The sequence below is a fragment of the Mercenaria mercenaria genome, unplaced genomic scaffold, assembly GCF_021730395.1.
Source record: "Mercenaria mercenaria strain notata unplaced genomic scaffold, MADL_Memer_1 contig_1575, whole genome shotgun sequence".
Classification (NCBI taxonomy): Eukaryota; Metazoa; Mollusca; class Bivalvia; order Venerida; family Veneridae; genus Mercenaria; species Mercenaria mercenaria.
The window spans coordinates 2070-23946 of record NW_026459560.1 but is presented as its reverse complement, the minus strand read 5'-3'; the positions used below and the strand labels follow the sequence as shown (position 1 = coordinate 23946).

The 21877-nt window shown below is 36.9% G+C and overlaps 1 protein-coding gene across 1 annotated transcript; it reads right to left on the bottom strand.

Moving 5' to 3' along the window:
* Positions 1 to 1283: 1283 nt before the first annotated feature.
* Positions 1284 to 8963, bottom strand: LOC128551703 (uncharacterized). The gene is made up of 2 exons (XM_053532618.1): positions 8478 to 8963; positions 1284 to 2390 (listed from the first exon to the last, which is right to left on the bottom strand). The coding sequence occupies exons 1-2, from the start codon at positions 8885 to 8887 to the stop codon at positions 1784 to 1786; spliced, it is 1017 nt and encodes a 338-aa protein (XP_053388593.1). The 5' UTR covers positions 8888 to 8963; the 3' UTR covers positions 1284 to 1783.
* Positions 8964 to 21877: the final 12914 nt, after the last annotated feature.

Sequence of the window (21877 nt, the reverse complement as noted above, 5' to 3'; positions counted from 1 at the left end):
TTCATACGGGGCAAAGAGGGTTCTTTAATCGGAGGAATATTACATTTTACACTCTTATATCGATCTCAGTACGAAGTTCCAAAGCGAGTTTAATGCAGATGTGGTGCATTTGACGTCCACGGGCAATGATTTATTTTTGAGCAAATTGATCAGCTTTAGAAACTGTATAAGCAGGGGACACCACTGCTAGACACACAATTTAAGGCTGGGCACGGCTAATTTTTTTTCTCAGTAGGGAGATTCGCCTTAGCCAATCTGAAATTGGTGGTGGCCTGCTACTTAAGCTTGGGGACTTCTCCCCAGCCTTTAGTAGGAGGCCTGTGGCGGCCGGCGAATCGTTTTAAACCGATGCCGGTGATAATGCCCCTGTTTCCCAGGGCCTTATCGCATAAAGCATCAGTGTGATTTGTATGGACTCGTTTGGAGTTTGCCAAAATTTGTGACGAATGACATTTGTTGACTATTTGCTGTACACTATTGGTGGATTTTATAATACATTTGTGTTTGTTAATGGGATGTGTTAAATGACATTTGCTTACTATTTGCTGAACTATATTAGTGATTTTATATATATTTGTTATGCTTAAGGGATGCCCAAACGGGATTTTGAAGTATTGCCCGGTTTCCCGATTTAAAAGATTAATTGGAGCCGTGCCCATTATAAGCCATTCGTTAAAACATTAATTTGATGAACAAGACATTCATAGATACATCAAAAAGCTCGCATTGTTTTTTATAGTTTGTGTATATTGAATTTGAAAGTAAAATGGAATAAATTTACATTTTGTTTTGTGATTGTGGTCCCAAATAACAGTGTATGGGCGTGAAAACCTCTCTATTCACTCTCCTGTTTATACAACCACAGCAAACGAAGAAAGAACAGCAGTTTTATGCTAGAATATATTATTACTCATTAATATATTATTAATAAACGCAACAAGAGCTGTTTATAAGACAATGCGTCCGACTATTCGACTACTCCTAAGTGGGATAAGGGTCAGAAATTTGCCGACAAATTTTACATAAATTAGTTCTTATATTCACAATTTATTACAAATTAAATTCTACTACGGCAATGATAACAACTTGCATACACACCTACAACTAATTTTCTAAGTCAAACTAGGGTAATGACTTGAATTAATTTCACTTGAACAAGAGTTCCGACTGGGTATGATTATAAGTACGCTTGACCAGAAGGGTTTCAATCCCATATATGTAGTAGGTCCACACAGTCTGAAATTACGGAACAGAACAGAACATACTTATCTACCTTGTATATTTCTTTGGAAGCTTTGTGTAAAGTTTCAATCCAACAGATTTAGTGGTTATTGAGATACGAGCTTGCATACAAAATTTTAGCCAACGTGTAAAGCCGACGCCCATGTGAGTAGGGTCGCTCTCACTATTCTTCGAATAGTCGAGCTTAAAACTAAAGCATTAGAGACAATATTCTCACTGTTTACAGGAAGAGTTTATAGATTTTTACTACTCGGTATACATGTAGTAAGAAGATTAAACAATTTTCTATATCAAGTTTATCAATGTAGTTTGCACATTTTTAATCAACCGATCTCCAAATTTTTCAAGTACAGTAAAGTCCTTCACCCTTCTATACACTTTTCTTTTTGAAAACCGCCGATAGTGATGCACTAAGCCATTTTGAGTTGGCACAGTTAGTATCCTACCTCTTGGTATTTCGTGGACGTTTATAAATTCAACATATGCTGTCCGAGCAAAATATTTCGAACGGTCATTGGGGGAATATATTCTTTCCTCGTGCTCAAAATAAGTCAAGTGTTTGAATGATTCCAGTAACGTTTAGATTTTCATTTTTCCAGTCTGTCCTGAAGAATGTATGCCTGATCAGATAGCCTACGCAGTTCTGATCAAGTTGTGCTAACATTTGAGACCAGTTCACTTCTCCCTTACTGCGTGGTATGATGAATTCGTCCGTATCAATATTTACAATAAATTCTGAAACATTTTTATTCCTAAAGAGACAGTCATTCAGTGCTGCTTTCTGGGCAAAGAACTCTATGTCAAATGACGGGAAAGGGAAACGCCACTGTATCACATCAATTAAATCCGATTTTAAATAATGGCTAATTATCTCATGTACTTTGGCACTTGTTGAATAATTATACAACAAAATTTTGTCAGCACCTAATATTCTGTTGAATTCAATCCATTCTACTAGCCTCAAAGAATCACGAAATCCAAACAAGGGTGCCGTACAAACTGTAAACCGTCGCTCGTATTTTTCTGGCTTTGACACTTCGCGAATTCGCAACATATTCAGTGGATTGTCACAGGAATTCAGGACAAGCGATACGTGTGTCGGAGATTCTGTCGCATTTATCTGGCATGCAAATATTGTTGATGCATAACTGAAATAGTAAAATATACAATTATACTCTTATATTGATTGTGATGGCTGATTCCTGCCTTTCACCATACGTTTGTGTGAATCGTGTACCAAATGTCCATTTTTGTTTATGTCAGACGAGCCAAACAGTGCACCAGAAGGAGTTACAGGAATTTCAAAGATTAGGCTGAATAGTAGAAATGTTACTAATACTTCTGCATTTTCAAAGAAGATAGGATATAACGCATGTGTCTGTGTTTTAACATCTGCAGAATCGGCGAGGGCCTCGACGTATCCCATGGGCTGCTGTAGTTGTGAATATTATGTTTATGTTTCTCAGTTAAATTGCGCATATTATTATGAAAAGGTGTTTTAACCACACACAGTCTGTTATCACGCATTTACTCTCTTGTTAAAACACTTTGGCAGTTACTGTAATAGCTATTTTATGCTAGAATTATAAAGAACAGACAGGAATAAAGCAAAACTAGGATGTCCAATACTGGGTAGAGCAAATATAATATAACTTAGTACAACAGTTTATTGTTTGCATTGAGAAATCATGATAATTAAATGAAGTGTTCCGTAAGCGAAACATTGGAAAAAAAGTAAGAAATAATGCAATCGAACGGTTACTGAAAACCTTAGGCAAAGTACATTGATGAGTTATTTTAAAGATGAAATCGTTCCAAAGTGTGCTAACTTCTAACACTCGTAATAAAACACTCGGTTGTACAGAGGAAATGGATATCTGCTTTCAAATGGTTATGTAGGTCTAGGTCATAAACAAATAGGCCTCAAGCTTGGAATAGTGTATGAAGTACAGTACAACTGTTGATATAGGATGTCACCCCGTGATGTAAACCTTGGTCAAACATTGATGACGGGTGAGACATTTTGGTGACATTTATCTTTTTGTAAATATGAGCTTCATGATCAGACAAAAATCGATGAATATTTTCGTGAATGAAATTTAACAAGGCTCAAGACAGAAAGAAATATAAAATTTACAAACCTAAAAACATTTCTTAACCTTGCGCTTTCACACGCGGAATACTTATAATATAAAGCCAAACAAACACTTCTTATCACAAAGTGAAAACTATCATTTTTTCAATTTGTTTGAACACCGTATACAACAGTATTTCAAGGGGTACACTGCGCATTATATGTTTTGAGCGATGACTACATGAACCAGAAGTATCTGTCAAAGATGTTACTCCTTGATTTCAAATGTAGAAATCAGTACGACCTTTTCCCAGAAACACAGTACTGGGACTCCATATGCAGTCGTCCCGCCGATCGTCGTATTTTCGCCTTCCTGAATATCATTATAGTATTTACTAAATTGGAGATAAAAGTTAGTAAGATTTAATAATTATATTTGTTAGTCCCTATAGAAGTGTTACCAAGAGGAAGTGCCCACTCTTATCTTCACCCCCTTAACCCCACCCCAACCTTAAATCCATCAGTGAGTCTATCAGTGATACTTATTAATTACAAGATTTTTATGACATATAGATAGACAGAGGGCAATAGGCGTGTGTGCCTGCCCGTCCGTTCGTCTAAGTTTTGTTGTCGTACGTAGGGAAAATAATATATGTTTGCCTCAGTGAGTTGGATTCTTGTGAGCATGGACCTTGCCCAACCCCTTCAGCCAAGTATGACATTGACCTTTCAGATAGAGATGTACGCTTGCTCGCGATAATCCATCTCACTGAGGCAAGCATAAAGAATTTTCCAATTGTACGGCAAAATAATAATCTGGACAAAAAATGACGGACGGACGGATGGATGGACGGCCTGACGGACGCCCGCATATTGCCTTGTATATATGTCATGGAAAAGCTTGATATTTAAAAGTTAAACATCGTGTCACTGACGGACTCAGTGATGGATTGAAGGTTGGGGTGGGTAAGAGTTAGCAGTTTCCTCTGGTAACATTACGTTTGGACTGACAAATGTATCATAACTATTAATAACTATTACCACCTTTTATCTCCAATTTAAATAATACAATCATGTCATACCGGAAGGCGAAAGGTGTTCGGCAGAGCGAATTCGGCGGGGCGAAGTTCGGCAGGGCGCCATAATGACGTTCGGCGGGGCGACGTTCGGCGAGGCGAAGTTCGGCAGGGCGCAATAACGATGTTCGGCAGGGCGATGTTCGGCGGTGCGAAATTCGGCAGGGCGCCATAAAGGCGTTAGGCGGTGCGAGTTTCGACGGGACGAAGTTCGGCAGTGCGCCATAACGACATTAGGCGGTACGACGTTCGGCGGGGCGAAGTTCGGCAGGGCGCCATGACGTTCGGCAGGGCGATGTTCGATAAAGTTCATTGTATCAACAAGATCAGGAAAGCGAGCAGGATTCTAGCTTTTTAGAAGGTAGCGTTGTATTCGAAGTATAGTAAAATCTTGTTTACTTATTTGTCAATTAGACTTTCAGGGAATATTGTTTAGGGGTACTTTATAAGAGTTTTATTTTACTTTATTTCAGTTTTATTCCTCCAGTATTAATCTGGTTTCCGAGATATGATATCATATATGAAAATGAAATATGTTTTAACTTAATCTTAGGTTTGTTAAGTCATAACATGATATTTGTAAAATATGATGAATTCGTTAATTTACTAAACAAATAAACATACTTTTTAATTTTCAGTAAAGTGCAAAATAAACATGTTCATATCTGATTTGAAGACATCTTTTAACTCCAATTTTAAATACTTCTCCGTGTCATCTATATCAAAGTACAGCTGGTATTTTTTACAAAAGTATTATTACGAAAAATACTTCACGTTTGTTACCCATTTCTGTCATTCATTTAATCCATGTGACATATTTTTGAAAATATTTTTTTAAGAATTCTCGAAAACAAAATTTTACTTTTTTCAGCTATTTTTTTTATTTTTTTTTTTTTTTTTTTTTTTGTCTCAATCTTTTTAAACGTTTGGACTTGCGGTCTGGTGTCAACAAATGAGGGACTCACCTAGAACAAAGCTTCTTTAATTTCAAACAGTCAGTCAGAATAGGTTTGACGGTCCCTACTGTAATGCCTATAGTGTGACTGTTACTGGTTTGAAGACTAGTATTACCCCCTTGAAATTTTTAAACCCTACGAAAATATGTTCTTAACGTCACTACAGAACTACCGTGGATACGACATGGTTCAGAGATATCCGCAAAGAAACGTGAGCTTTATTGTAAGCCCTGATTTCTATTTTTTTTCTCTTTTCGTTATCGCGCTTAGAGATGTCGGTCACACATAGAAATGGTATAGGACGAGCCTGTAACACATTTGTGAGCAAAGTGTATCATGTGTATATATAGCAAAGTTCACCCAATGCCTTTTTTAATGTCACTGGTTTCATGACGGCATATTCTTCTGTCACTCATAGGTTTCTGTGGACAGTTTTACAGATTTATGACTTAGAAATATTGGTGCTTTGGACATTTTCTTTATTGAAAATTCATCGATGCATGTAACAGACATTTCATGTGAGTGCATTTCGGTTCCCACCAAGTAGTTTACATTTATCAGTTAACGTTGGTGAAAGTACATACCCGAGTGACAAATTTTCAACTAAAACTGTTGAAAACTTTTTACCGGCATCTTTTCACAACTTCTTTGATTGGGAAATTGCCAGTGGTGCATTTTGCTCCAATAGTACAAACGTGATAAAACATTATGCTGCAATTCCCGCGCATTTCTTGGACATTTATAGGTTAGAAAGTACTAAAATGCCTCAGCTACTATTTTCTATTAGTATATAGTGTGCAACCTACTTTTTTGACCAATCAGAGCAACGGTTATTTTTCAAAAAATGTGGCTTCTTATTCCTGAAGACCAATGTGACTGTAGCAATAATTTTCGATCTACACGCTGAAGAGCATCGTCACGACTGACTCTGCAATTCTGATCGGTCAAACGTAGATTTCACACTATGTCAGATAGAGTCCATGAAGAGAATTCTTCGAGAAAAAGAAACCTCGGTCGGTCAATCCGCTACGCTCCATTTCCCTCCCTATCGGTTTCTTTTTCACGAAGAATTCACTTCATAAACTCTATGATCTATCTATAACGTAAACAACAATATATATCGAGTTTTATCAGCATTTCAAAATTCCAGCCTTTTACTTTTTGTGAGACTACCTTTGTCCTGAAGATCTGTCTTCGGGCAATAAAAAAACCCTACAAATATGGGGTTAACCATAATGCAATGAAACCGTGGTCACGTGACTGAGACATGTGCTGAAAACTATAAATAAGAGACATCAGGAAATACCTACTTTTAGTTTCCATTTACCCAGCAGCTTCTACATACATAAGTATATAACGTAGCTTATAAAAAGTATTTTTCAGGATAACACTATTGCAAAAATACCAGCCGTACCGTAATTCTTAATGTTTGTACTACTACTTTGATATGGATGACATATTAATGATAAAATACCACAGATAACTGATAGAGAACATTGGAGTTAAAGTATGTCTTCAAATTAACTGTTGACATGTCTATTTTGCACTATACCGTTAATTAAATAAATGTGCATATTTTGTTTAGTAAATAGATCGAACGACGAGACTTAATTAACAACGTGTCAATGTTGTTTTTTTCTTTGTTGTGTTTAACGTCGCACCGACACAATTAATTTATAGAACGACTTTAAATATATAACTTTTAAGATGGTTGAAGGCACATTGTCTCAATATTGTTACCTATCTTTCCTTCGAAACCAGGTCGTACATCCAACAGGTATAGCTACGTTTCAAGAACACAGCCCACTTAAAACAAATTAAACCCCAGCATCAGGTTATTTGTAGGTAGTGTAAAATAAATAGAAAGTGCAACAAAACAAATACTTAAAGGAATACAATTCCGCGTTGAAACATTGGAAGTGAACCATTTGAATTACAAATATTATTCTTAATAGTAACTCTTTTCATGTTCCAAAGTTACAGACTACTGTATATTTAGTCGTCCTCGCCTGATTAAACTCTAACACATATATTGATTAATTTAAGGTAAGCTATGTGTTTACCGTAAGAATATCCATGTAGATTAGACACGCATCTATTATAGGCAGAGCAGTAAGAAGAAAACTTAAAGGGATCCGACAACAATTATCAAAGCTGTTCATATTCAGCAGGCATTGAGAACTGACTCACCTGTCGTGTCAAGCTCAGCAAAAATGCCCAACTATAAAAATGGCCGAATACCATCCATGATGTGTGTCTCATGTAACCTTTTTTATTTACATAATACGGTCCCCTGGAGTCTCATGAAGTTTGTAACAAATTGCTTCAGAATATCCTTTGGAAGGTGATTTCCAGAGGTACACAAGTAATGAAAATTGGAGTGTGCTGTGGTTTGCTGGTTCCTATTTTTTTACCAAAATCAAAGGGAAAATGTCTCCCTTATAGTGATCTATGTTTGTATCAAGTTTCATAAAGATCTATCAATGGGTTACTTTGTGCTGTGGAAATTAGATAATTTTAGAACAATTAAAGGGCAATAACTCTGAAGTAACTAAAGAAAGATATGCATGCCCCACTGTCCTAAAGTTACTTATAAATTTGTACAATTTCATGAAGATCCATCAAAAGTTAACTTAAATACAGTAAAAGAAAATCTTGATTGTTTACAAAATCAAGGGAAAAACTCTTAATTTTACTAGGTCAAGGGGGATAATCATGACTAAAATGAGCAATGGTCCTGTGCAAATATATAATTATGTGATGTTTGGCGATTCTAGCTGTAATACTTTTTTAATTATAAGCATTTTAAATTCTTTTAACCAAATCTGGGGGGAAACATGAATTGAGATTTGATGATTCTAGCTAAATTACTTTTTGAATTATAAACGTTTACAATTTCGGACGGACGCTCGTACATACGCAAGTACGAAGATACAAACAGTCGGACGGACAACGCTAAAAATATTCATCGTCTTCGGCAGGGGATAATAATAGCAAATGTATCACTTAAATAGTGAGGCCAGACAATTAACGACGGACATGACGCGTAACCATTCGATGTATACTAACAGCTCGCCATGAATATCTGATGTAGGTGAACTAAAATAATTTAAATCGAATAATCCTTACGAGTAACGATTTCCTCCAGATGGGGCTACAATTTCCGCTTCCGTTTGTTGCATGAATTGAAGCTGTTTGTCTGAGGTCGTCTGCCATAGCTGACAAATCACTGAAACTCTATGGAATGGTTTAGCTCCGATGACGAACACCCTGTTCCGAGATTTTACAAAGTACGCTGATATTATAAATATAGTCTTTTCTATATCTACTGGTCCCCAGTTGCTTTCATTGTTCTGGATTTCTGGAAATAGTGTTCCGTTACAAGTTTTATTCATAGTTGGTGTTAACCAAATAAACTTCGTAATATGATACCATGGTAACGTAGAATCGGATTGAATGTAAATAAACACGACAGAGTTCAAAACCATGAAGAGAAGTATAGCTTTTATCCATTTAGAATGATCTATTTTCATTAACATATTATATCTAACGCCGTAAAAGAATCTTATAAACGATGTGAATTATATCACCCAAAATATATATCCAGTGCCTTGAACGAATACGTTTATTTGAACGTTACACAAAGATAACTGATAAAGAGAGTCACAAAAATTAACCTTACTTGGCATACATAGCTAATTAAACAACTCCTACATGAATTTATTGAATTGGTTTATGTAAATAGATCCATTATTTGCCATTAGTATTCTTAAATGTACTTTAGCAACCTCTTAAGGATAGTTTAAAAAGTTTTTCTACTGTTTAATTAGGACATAATTTCAACAAACCATCAGCAAAGTTTATTGATTATTGATTGGAGATGGGTTTTTATATCACAAAATGGAGAGTTCTATTACTAAAATGATAACACGACAGTTGTCACGTTGCAATACAAAGTACTAGTATCAGTTATATCGATGGGGTTTTTATTTAAAAGTATGCTATATAACTTTTTATAATTTTAGTTAAGTTGGTCTGCAGTTCGCAGTTCGCAGCTCGCGTTTCGAATTGCGAACTGCAAACTGGTCTGCAGTTCGCAGTTCGCAGTTCGCGATTCGAATTGCGAACTGCAAACTGGTCTGCAGTTCGCGATTCGAATTGCGAACTGTAAACTGGTCTGCACTTTACGATTCAAATGTCAACGTGCAGTCTGATCAACAATGTCCTGCACATTGCAGACAAGAATGCATTTCACAGTTGGTCTGCAGTTCTCGTTTCGAATTGCGAACTGCAAACTGGTCTGTAGTTTGCGATTCGTGTTGCGAACTGCAAACTAGTCTGCAGTTTACGTTTCAAATTTCAAAGTGTGCAGTCTGATCAACACTGTCCTGCGCATTGCGGGCAAGAATGCATTTCACATTTGGTCTGAAGTTAGCAGTTCGCGTTTCGAATTGCGAACTGCAAACTGGTCTGCAGTTCGCGATTCGAATTGCAAACTGTAAACTGGTCTGCGCTTTACGATTCAAATGTCAACGTGCAGTCTGATCAACACTGTCCTGCGCATTGCAGACAAGAATGCATTTCACAGTTGGTCTGCAGTTCGCATTTCGAATTGCGAACTGCAAACTGGCCTGCAGTTCGCGATTCAAATTCGAACTGCAAACTGGTCTGCAGTTCGCGATTCGAATTGCAAACTGTAAACTGGTTTGGCTTTACGATTCAAATGTCAACGTGCAGTCTGATCAACACTGTCCTGCGCATTGCAGACAAGAATGCATTTCACAGTTGGTCTGCAGTTCGCGTTTCGAATTGTGAACTGCAAACTGGTCTGCAATTCGCGATTCGAATTCGAACTGCAAACTGGTCTGTAGTTTGAGATTCATATTGCGAACTGTAAACTGGGCTGCAGTTTACAATTCAAATTTCAAAGAGCAGTCTGATCAGCACTGTCCAGCGCATTGCGGACAAGAATGCATTTCATAATTAGTCTGCAGTTCGCATTTCGCGTTTCCAACTGCAAACTGGTCCGCAGTTCGCGTTCCGAATTGCAAACTGCAATCTTGTCAGCTGAGTACAATAAAAATTTCAAAGTGCAGTCTGATCAGCACTTTCTTGCGCATTGCAGACAAAAATGCATTTCACAGTTGGTCTATAGTTCGCAGGTTGTGTTTTTTCGAATTGCTAACTGCAAACTGTTCTGCAGTTCGCAGTTCGCGTTTCGAATTGCGAACTGCAAACTGGTCTGCAGTTCGCGATTTGAATTCGAACTGCAAACTGGTCTGCAGTTCGGGATTCGTATTGCAAACTGTAAACTGGGCTACAATTTACGATTCAAATTTCAAAGTGCAGTCTGATCAGCTAACTAATACAGATGGATAACTCTAGCTACCCTAAACGGTGTTATTTTATGCTAAAATCTTTAGATAACGTAGGTAGAATCACCTGGGCTACTCAGGTCAAACACTTGTTATTTTTGTATGGTTTGGGTTATGTTTGGGTTTCACATGATGTTGGAAATATTGACTACTTCGTTAGTATTTTTCGTCAAAGACTCATAGATTGTCATAAACAAAACTGGAAAGAGTCTGTCGAAGAGTCAAGTAGATGTCACCATTATAAACATTTTAAAACTTTATAAAATACAGAACTTTACCTTACAATAAATTTGCCATTTAAATACAGACTAGCAATGTCAAAATTTCGTTGTTCAAGCCATAAGCTGCATGTTGAAACTGGTAGGCACAACAATACACCTTTTGAATCTCGTATCTTCGTATCTGCCGATTTTGTTATAATAGAAGTAACACTAGTATTGTTGAATGTGAATATCATGCTTTTTTTCAATGTGAGAAATTTAGTGAGATCCGTAATCAGTATCTTCTTAATTGGTATTCATCTGACAGAAGTATACAAAGTTTTTATAACATACTTAGCTCTGATAATGAAAAGGTGTTATATCTAACAGCATTGTATCTTGAGAAACTCTTAAATAATGTTTGACCTGTTAAATATGATATTCAGCAGCCTATGTTTACTAGTCGACTGTGTGCTGAACCTATGGATATGTATTTCAACTTATCCGATTGTATATGTATACATTTTGTGGGATCACAACTGTTTATATATTTACTTACTATATATTATGTAGTGTATTTTGGGCCGGAGGCCTTTGTTACATTTCATAAACTTTTGACTTGACTTGACTTGACTGTCCAGCGCATTGCGGACAAGAATGCATTTCATAATTAGTCTGCAGTTCGCATTTCGCGTTTCCAACTGCGAACTGCAAACTGGTCCGCAGTTCGCGTTCCGAATTGCAAACTGCAATCTTGTCGGCTGATTACAATAAAAATTTCAAAGTGCAGTCTTATCAGCACTTTCTTGCGCATTTCACAGTTGGTCTATAGTTCGCAGTTTGTGTTTCGAATTGCGAACTGCAAACTGGTCTGCAGTTCGCAGTTTGCGTTTCGAATTGCGAACTGCAAACTGGTCTGCAGTTCGCAGTTCGCGATTGGAATTGCGAACTGCAAACTGGTCTGCAGTTCGCGATTTGAATTCGAACTGCAAACTGGTTTGCAGTTCGGGATTCGTATTGCAAACTGTAAACTGGGCTACAATTTACGATTCAAATTTCAGAGTGCAGTCTGATCAGCACTGTCCAGCGCATTGCGGACAAGAATGCATTTCATAATTAGTCTGCAGTTCGCATTTCGCGTTTCCAACTGCGAACTGCAAACTGGTCCGCAGTTCGCGTTCCGAATTGCAAACTGCAATCTTGTCGGCTGATTACAATAAAAATTTCAAAGTGCAGTCTGATCAGCACTTTCTTGCGCATTGCAGACAAGAATGCATTTCACAGTTGGTCTATAGTTCGCAGTTTGTGTTTCAAATTGCGAACTGCAAACTGGTCTGCAGTTCGCGTTTCGAAATGCGAACTGCAAACTGGTCTGCGGTTCAAGATTCAAAATAAAAATATATTTGAACGTTACTCTTATACTTTTAAGTAATAGGTCAGTATTTGCTAAATATAAAATTTTGAGCCGTGCCATGAGAAAATCAACATAGTGGGTTTGCGACCAGCATAGATCCAGACCAGCTTGCGCATCCGCTCAGTCTGGTCAGGATCCATGCTGTTCGCTAATGGTTTCTCTAATTGCAGTAGGCTTTAAAAGTGAACAGCATGGATCCTGACCAGACTGCGCGGATGCGCAAGCTGGTCTGGATCCATGCTGGTCGCAAACCCACTTTGTTGATTTTTTCATGGCACGGCTCAAAATTTTATATTTAGCAAACACTGACCTATTACTTTAAAATATAAGAGTAACATTCAAATTCACTTTCATTTTGAATCTTGAACTGCAGACCAGTTTCAGTTCGAATTCGAAACGCGAACTGCAGACCAGTTTGCAGTTCGCAATTCGAAACGCGAACTGCGAACTGCAGACTAGTTTGCTGTTCGCAATTCGAATCGCGAACTGCAGACCAGTTTGCAGTTCGTAATTCGAAACGCGAACTGCAGACCAGTTTGCAGTTCGCAATTCGAAACACAAACTGCGAACTATAGACCAACTGTGAAATGCGCAACAAAGTGCTTATCAGACTGCACTTTGAAATTTTTATTGTAATCAGCCGACAAGATTGCAGTTTGCAATTCGGAACGCAAACTGCGGACCAGTTTGCAGTTCGCAGTTGGAAACGCGAAATGCGAACTGCAGACTAATTATGAAATGCATTCTTGCCCGCAATGCGCTGGACAGTGCTGATCAGACTGCTCTTTGAAATTTGATTCGTAAATTGTAGCCCAGTTTACAGTTCGCAATACAAATCCCGAACTGCAGACCAGTTTGCAGTTCGAATTCGAATCGCGAACTGCAGACCAGTTTGCAGTTCGCAATTGGAAACACAAACTGCGAACTATAGACCAACTGTGAAATGCATTCTTGTCTGCAATGCGCAAGAAAGTGCTGATCTGACTGCACTTTGAAATTTTTATTGTAATCAGCAGACAAGATTGCAGTTTGCAATTTGGAACACGAACCGCGGACCAGTTCGCAGTTGGAAACGCGAAATGAGAACTGCAGACTAATTATTAAATGCATTCTGGTCCGCAATGCGCTGGACAGTGCTGATCAGACTGCACTTTGAAATTTGAATCGTAAACTGCAGATTAGTTTGCAGTTCGCAACACGAATCGCGAACTGCAGACCAGTTTGCAGTTCGCAATTCGAAACGCGAACTGCAGACCAACTGTGAAATGCATTCTTGTCTGCAATGCGCAGGACAGTGTTGATCAGACTGCACGTTGAAAGTTGAATCGTAAACTGCAGACTAGTTTGCAGTTCGCAACATGAATCGCGAACTGCAGACCAGTTTGCAGTTCTCAATTCGAAACGCGAACTGCAGACCAACCGTGAAATGCATTCTTGTCTGCAATGCGCAGGAAAGTGTAGATCAGACTGCACGTTGACATTTGAATCGTAAAGTGCAGACCAGTTTACAGTTCGCAATTCGAATCGCAAACTGCGAACTGCGAACTGCAGACCATTTTGCAGTTCGCAATTCGAAACGCGAACTGCGAACTGCGAACTGCAGACCAACTTAACTGATATCTTTTTATAGAGCAAAATACAAGTGTAATTATCTAATCATATGCATATTTTGTACAAAGGAGCCCATTAGCGTCGATATTCTTTGCATTACAAGTGATCATAATAATGATATCAAGAGGTATTGAAATGACCTAAAAGCGAAATCAGTGCAAAACTTTATAGGAAAGAAAACAAATGAAATTATATTCTGTTGACAAGTAGCCTCCGTGGCCGAGTGGTTAACATCGGTGACTTTAAGGTATCTGATCCACAAATACATTTCGATGCCTTCTTTTTGTATCATTTGAAAGAGTTGTGTCTGCTGAACAAGAATTAATAAATAAGATGACCATAATTATATGCACAGATCACTACAGTTATGTTTTTGACTGCAAAATGATAAATCTTACACTGTAATAACCGGGTTTCTGTTGAAGTATCACTGAAGACTGTAAAGTAAAAAAAAAAATGAAAATTTTATAACATATTTTGTCATGTAATTTATATTTTATTTTTCAGTAGACGATACACTTTCAAATAATACCAAAATTATATGAGCTTACCAGGCATCAATTTTTGATATATATCTTAATAGCACTGTTACAGAGAACTTGCTTATTTGTTTACTGGATACCGTAAACCACTTGCCTATTGAAACCCAGGTTATCATGTGGAATCTTAAACATGAGGAAGCTATCTGTCATACTGGCTCACGGAAGATCGGTAGTTCTACTTAGGTGCCCGCCCCTGATGAAATAATGCCAGGAGGGACACCAATCTATTATTAGATTGTTTAAAACGTGTTACTTTCATTTGACTATGTAACATTCTAAGAGTCATAATGTAAGAGAGTGGCTATAGCCAAATATATTATCCTCGTTTAATAACGTTGTTATTATCATTGTTAATATGATTACTTTTATAACACCAAAGAATTACCTATTATAAAACCAAGATAAAGATCCAAAGAAAAAGCAATATTCAAGGAACGCAGCCCTCTAAAACAGAGAATACGTTTTGATTGGTCAGCTATGCTTTCTCCGCAAGTAACTTTTTGGCGTGAAGTAACTGTTACACGGCCCTCTGTACATAATTCTAGAGAATCGGTTCATCATTGAACACAAGTTTCCCTTTCTAGCTATTTTCTAGCACAACTTTCTTTTGTTGTTTAAGCGTGTAATTCTTAGACGTATCTGGTAGATCTAAGCTATCAGTTAGTAATAACCGCGAGAGATGTATTGTTTTGTGAAATCTGAGTATTTCCACGTTTGCTATTGTCGTCTGACAAATCGTATTGTTTCATTCAGGGTAGACACAATTCCTTGTTTTTCAAATTCACCAAAACTTAACTGACATATTTCTGCATTGCGTCTGAGATTAAATGAAAAAAAAAAATTAAGTGATGGATGTTATGCAGTGAGTGGCAACTAACCTATAGACAACAGGCTTATATTATCGCTCAGAACTAAGATTCAGCTTTCATATCTAAGTTAACAGATTCCGGTTAAAGTCTGGTATATTGAAACTGTGTATTCTTCGCTGGTGTTAGGTCAGGTCCTATCAGGATCCAATTCTGTCACTAGCTATTTACACTCTACATAGTTTTCACTGTATCCAATGTTTTGGACGATATGAAAGGTTATAATTAATTAAAAAAAAAAACAGTTTGTCATTGATCGTGTTTAATTTTATTAAAGATTTCAAGAAAACGCGTTTACTTTTTTCCAGTTTCAGTTGTGACAGGAATGTAGCTGTTTGCCTAGTTATGTCACTAATTCTGGTAGATTATTTCTATGAAAGGTAGTTACCAACAGAGGTCGGTGATTCAACGGGCAAATTTGTAGACATTTATGATAAAAAGGTATGAATTACATGAAATAATAGCAAATAAGAAATGATCATGGTCTGCACTGTTCGCTATTCAGTCAGTAAATTTTCAGTAAACACCCCTTCGAATGATGAATGGTATTGGCTAAGTTGAATGACGGACCAGTCCATTTTAGAAATTTAGCAGGCTAAAGGTAAATGCATAGGTTTAAATCTGATGTCAGATCAAATGTATGAGGTCGTTATATATTCTATCCAAGGTTAGATAAGGAAATCAACTCATTGTTATCTTTCTTTAAACCAGGTTAAATTACAGGACATGCGACACAGTTAGGACTTCACCTTATTGATTTTGCCTGTCAAGCGGGATATGTGACTGACAATTTGTTTAATTAGCCGCTCTGGTGATCAGTTGCTTATTGTTAATTTCTTCTTTCTTTGCCCATTATAAACAAGGTCAATTCGATTAACGTTTCCTATACTTAAAACGCCGTCAACCTTAAAGCTTTATTACGCTAGTGTATTAATTATCTAACGTAAAACTGATTCATTCCAAATGTGACGTCAGACTTGTCCACACAAGGGAACGTGTAGGAATAAATGACACGTAACAATAAGTATTGTCCGTAAGTATTGACCTGGCACTCATTAATCTTCGCCAATATTTTCGGGCGTTTACGTTTATTTACGCAATATTAGTATCCTGAAATTAGCTTCATTACTAAAGTAGCGTGTAAAGTTAATCGATGTCAGGGTGGCGTAAAGGTAAGGTGTCTGGCTTCCACGCACGTTAACACGGGTTCGAAATCACTTACTGAATAGATCTTTTTTTTTCAATTTATTGTATTGTAATGTGATCGTTTACATTATTTTATGTGTCATATTTCATGAATTTGTTTTCCCTTGTAGTATTTATTTTCAGGAACGCTGGTTACAGGTAATTTGTCTATTTATCTAAGATACATTTAAAACAATTTTATTCCACGTTTTTATTGTACAATTTAATTGACCTGTCAAAACATGTTCCCGGCTTTCATGTTAATCATATATAGGCTCGAACAGAATATAATGAAAGCCGGGTCCATTTTTTGACAGGTCAAATAAATTGGACAATACAACTGGTATAGTGGACGCAACTTGACCCCGATGGTTGACCTTTGCATTATAATACATAATGAGGCACAACCTATTATTGAAAAGGAGTGTACTATGTAAAACAAGAGCTGCACGAGAAAAAGGAAATATAAATTTGCGTAAATATAAATTAGTGTATTGGAAAGTACTAACTGATCAAAGTATATATATAATTTGATACTTGAATATATACAAACTAATTCCGTATAAATATACACGGCTACCCTAAGCACCCTTGATTTCTATAATGAAATAATCGATATGAATAATCAGCCTAAGGTCAACCATCGCGGTCAAGTTGCGACTACTATAAATATTTTTATTTATATGATTACTCTGAATGAATGAACCATAAATATCAGGATACGTTTGATCAAATGAGTGGTAAGTCTGCATATAAAATTTTGGGAAGAATATATGGTCAGACGCACTGGTACCAGAACAGAAAGAAAATGCCTCTGTACATGTTATACCCTACCCCTAGGTATTCTATAAGAACCATGGTCATGAACGGGAAAATATACTAACCCGTTTCAATCGCGCATTTCATAACTAAAACACGCAGTTCGGTAAATGTGTACTATGGATATCAAACAAGCGATAATTTATCTTCCATTGTGTACCGGTCACATTTCTTCAATACATCTTATCTTAGAAAAACAACGGGTAGTTTATAGTTATTTCAACGTTAAACAAAAAACTTGCTTGAACTTCCCTGGTGAAGTTCCGTTCTAGATTACAAAATTATTCTGATTGGCTGTTGTGAAAATGTATGTCAATCGTCATTTTACTACACGTGTTCGCTAAAATGTGAAAATGCAGCATAAATGTGCAAAATGAATAAAATAAACAGAACAGATGCAGACCAAAGTACGATTTCAAATTAAAGATCATATACAAGATGAATTTCATTCATCATTTCGAGTTTTAGTGTAAAATTGTGATTTTTTTTAAATTCCGTTTTTGTTTGTTTATATTTCGCCAAACATGTGCACACTGCCGTGACCTCTAGACCGGATGTTCATTAGGGAAGGTCAAGCAAGTTTTTTCTGTAACGTTGACGAAAGCATAAAATATGTTGATAATCTCAGCAATATGAAATATTGAGACAATGTGACTGGTGCACGATGGAAGATAAATTATCGCTTGTTCAATATACTAGGTACCCATTCACCGAACTGCGCGTTTAAGTTGCGAAATGTACGATTGGAACGGGTTAGTATATTTTCCCGTTCATGACCATGGTTCTTATAGAATACCTAGAGGTAGGGTATAACATGTACATAGACATTTTCTTTCTGTTCTGGTGCCAGTGGTCAGACGTAGGACTCGAACCAACAATCCTGATATTGGCAGGTAAACGCTTTGTCCGCACAGGTACCTGTACATGCGACAGTATATCAAATAAAAACGATATATGTAATATTTAGTTATATCGCTATTTATGTTCGGACACCGAAAATTAATTTACGGAAATACACGGAATATTCATGAGTGCCAGGTCAATACTTACGGACAATAGACCAACACAGGTCATGTTTATTTTGTCTTGTCCGTTTATATGTTCTACAACTTTATTTATCCAGCAACAAAAATAAAGTTTGATGAAATTTATTTTTCAGAAAGTGCCATATATTGGACATGGCTGTGAATATATAATTTTGAATAAATTTATAAATAAATGCAATGATGATAATCCATAAGATTTTGTATTTAAACTTATGCTCCGGTAAAGGTAGCAGAGCGGATATTTATGCGTTAAAAACTTCAACGAATGTCATAAATCTTGCAGCTATTGTTCTTTTGTTAATACACTAGATTCTACCACGCTTTAAGTTAACAATTAAGTTTTTTGACACACCTGTAACGTAATAAAACGTATTAGCGTCTGATGGCCCTTTCTCGCTTCCGTAGAATCAACATTTTTATTACACGAACATCATTTTGAAAATATTTCTGAAATGTCTAGGTCTGCAGCTCTCAAATACGGAAATATCTTACATCTGAGGCATATACTGACACATTCAGACAACATCAAAAAGGACCTTTTGCGCGATTTGACGGAGTTCAAAAAAAACCTCTATATACCCATGCTCATTTACGGACCCCTTTGGGATTTGTGTTTATATGTTTTCGTAGATGAAAAGCTGACGTGACGTGCTAAAGCCCAGTACTTTCAAATCGTTAGAAAATGCTGAAAATTGACTACCCATTAGCAAAAAAAAAAAAAGTCCACACGCATACATTTTGACGGGGTGACCCTGCGCGTGACCCCTGACAATCGACCAATGCAAAAGCGACTTTCGTTTTCAAGTTTAGCATGTTTACTTTCATTTTCTTTACTTCCGGAAATAGCTGAAGGTCGAGTGGCGTCATTTTCTGTGTTGTCAAAAACATACATACGCCTGGCGAGATTGCATAAAAATGTGCCCGGTGTTCTAAGGATATAGTGTATAGTCTGTACAATATTGTTTTCTAAACTTCCATGTATGTATGTATCTTCTCAGGAAGTACGCATTTCTATGACGCATCCAGCCATGACAAAGTTGAGTCGGAGCTGAAAGAGCTGAATTTGTAAGCTTATAGTGCCTTAATTAAATCTATAAAAACTATTTTTATTCAAAATATTGACACTATCGGAGACATGCTGCTTATAATGAACAAAATTACTAGTTTTGTTCACGAATGTTTACGAAGAATTAAACTGTAGCATATATTTCTTGTTATGAACAAAATAAAGTTGACAGTCCCCTAATAACTGAAACGTGCACAACATGAACTTGAATGACGTCTGACTGATCTATTTATAAACTTGTTGACCTCATTTGCAACCTGCCTTATCTCTGTCCGTAGAACCAAATACTGAGATAATTATATCTATATACATATATAGTGGAGCTTTATGCAGGTTTTTATCAAAGGCATTACATAAAGAAAGAACAAAATAGGAAATGGCGTTCATAAGTAAACGCATCTTGTGCTTGGTTTTTCTCTTTGCCTATAGCAAAGCCTCGGTTTATGAGGATTATTACAAAAACAAAGAACAGAAAAGTAAGTCAGTTTATTTATCTAACATCATTAATGAAATGTTGGCACTTTATAGGACTCTCCGAATTAATCCGAATTCGTATTTCCTTTATCTTTTACTTGTATTAAAAATTATCAGAATTCATTTATATATATATATATGTGTGTGTGTGTGTGTTTATTTGTATGTCATCAAGTTTCATCTCACCTCGAATAAGTTTAAGATATATTCTTTATTTTGTAACATTTTGAAAAAGAAATATTATATTCCAAATAGTGAATTGTCGTTTAAAATTATTGTTTGCAGTTCAGATGTGAAGGAACTATACGACGAGAGCGCATTCTGATCCTTTATCTTCAATTCAAAAGTCCTTCTCATAAGACACCAGTACTGGTTTTACGAGAGCGCATTCTGATCCTTTATCTTCAGTTCAAAAGTCCTTCTCATAAGACACCAGTACTGGTTTTCCCAGGAAGCGGACTCTAGAGTGGTTCAGATAAGCTTGAAGCCTTCATCATGATCGAGTTAAAATAAAATATTATAAACTAAACTAAACTAAATTAAAAGTACAAATTAACTGGTTGGTTTCCCAATCGAAGATGATGTCGCCTTTATACTAAGACATTCCGCCATTACCGCCCTAACCTGAATACTCATTTTTCTTAGTCCCCCACCTTATATCTGTTAGTCTTCCACCTGCTATCTGTTAGTCTCTAATTTTATATCTGTTAGACTCCCACCTTAAATTTGTAAGTCTCCAAACTTATATCTGTTAGGCCCCAGCCATATATCCGTTAGATTTCCACCTTATATATATGTTTGTCTTAAATCTTATCTATTAAGTCTCCCGCCTTATATATGTTAGTCTCCCACTTTATATCTGTTAGTCTCCCACCTTATATCTGTTAATCTCCTACTTTATATCTGTTAGTCTCCCACCTTATATATGTGAGCCTCCCACCTTATATCTGTTAATCTCCCACTTTATATCTGTTAGTCTCCCACTTTATATCTGGTAGTCTCCCACCTTGTATCTGTGAGCCTCCCACCTTATATCTGTTAATCTCCCACTTTATATATGTTAGTCTCCCACTTAATATCTGTTGGTCTCCCACCTTATCCTCTGTTAGTCTCCTAACTGATATATGTTAGTCTTCTACCTTATATCTATTATTCTCCCACTTTATATCTGTTAGTCTCCCATTTTATATCTGTTAGTATCCCACCTTATATCAGTTAATCTCCCACTTTATATCTGTTAGTCTCCCACTTTATATCTGTTAGGCCCCAACCTTATATCTGTTAGTCTCCCACCTTATATCTGTGAGCTTCCCACCATATATCTGTTAATATCCCACTTTATATCTGTAAGTCTCCCACTTTATATCTGTTAGTCTTCCACCTTATATCTGTTAGACTCCCACTTTATATCTGTTTGTCTCCCACCTTATATATGCTAGTTTCCCACTTTATTTCTGTAAGACTCCCGCCTTATATCTCATAATCTCCCACCTTATATCTGTTAGTCTCCCACCTTATAGCAGTTAGTCTCCCACTTTATATTTGTTATTCTCTCACCTTACATCTCCTAGTCCACTTAATATTTCCTAGACTCCCACGGTCCCACCTTACATCTCCTAGTCCACTTAATATCTCCTAGACTCCCACGGTCCCACCTTACATCTCCTAGTCCACTTAATATCTCCTAGACTCCCACGGTCCCACCTTACATCTCCTAGTCCACTTAATATCTCCTAGACTCCCACGGTCCCACCTTACATCTCCTAGTCCACTTAATATCTCCTAGACTCCCACGGTCCCACCTTACATCTCCTAGTCCACTTAATATCTCCTAGACTCCCACGGTCCCACCTTACATCTCCTAGTCCACTTAATATTTCCTAGACTCCCACGGTCCCACCTTACATCTCCTAGTCCACTTAATATCTCCT

Bases quoted from the DNA above. Each gene is read 5' to 3' on its own strand.
- LOC128551703 (XM_053532618.1), bottom strand. From the start codon at position 8,887: ATGTTAATGAAAATAGATCATTCTAAATGGATAAAAGCTATACTTCTC. The intron at 2,391-8,477 runs GTAAGGATTATT...TTACTATTTCAG, and splicing joins TCTGGAGGAAATCGTTACTC to TTATGCATCAACAATATTTG.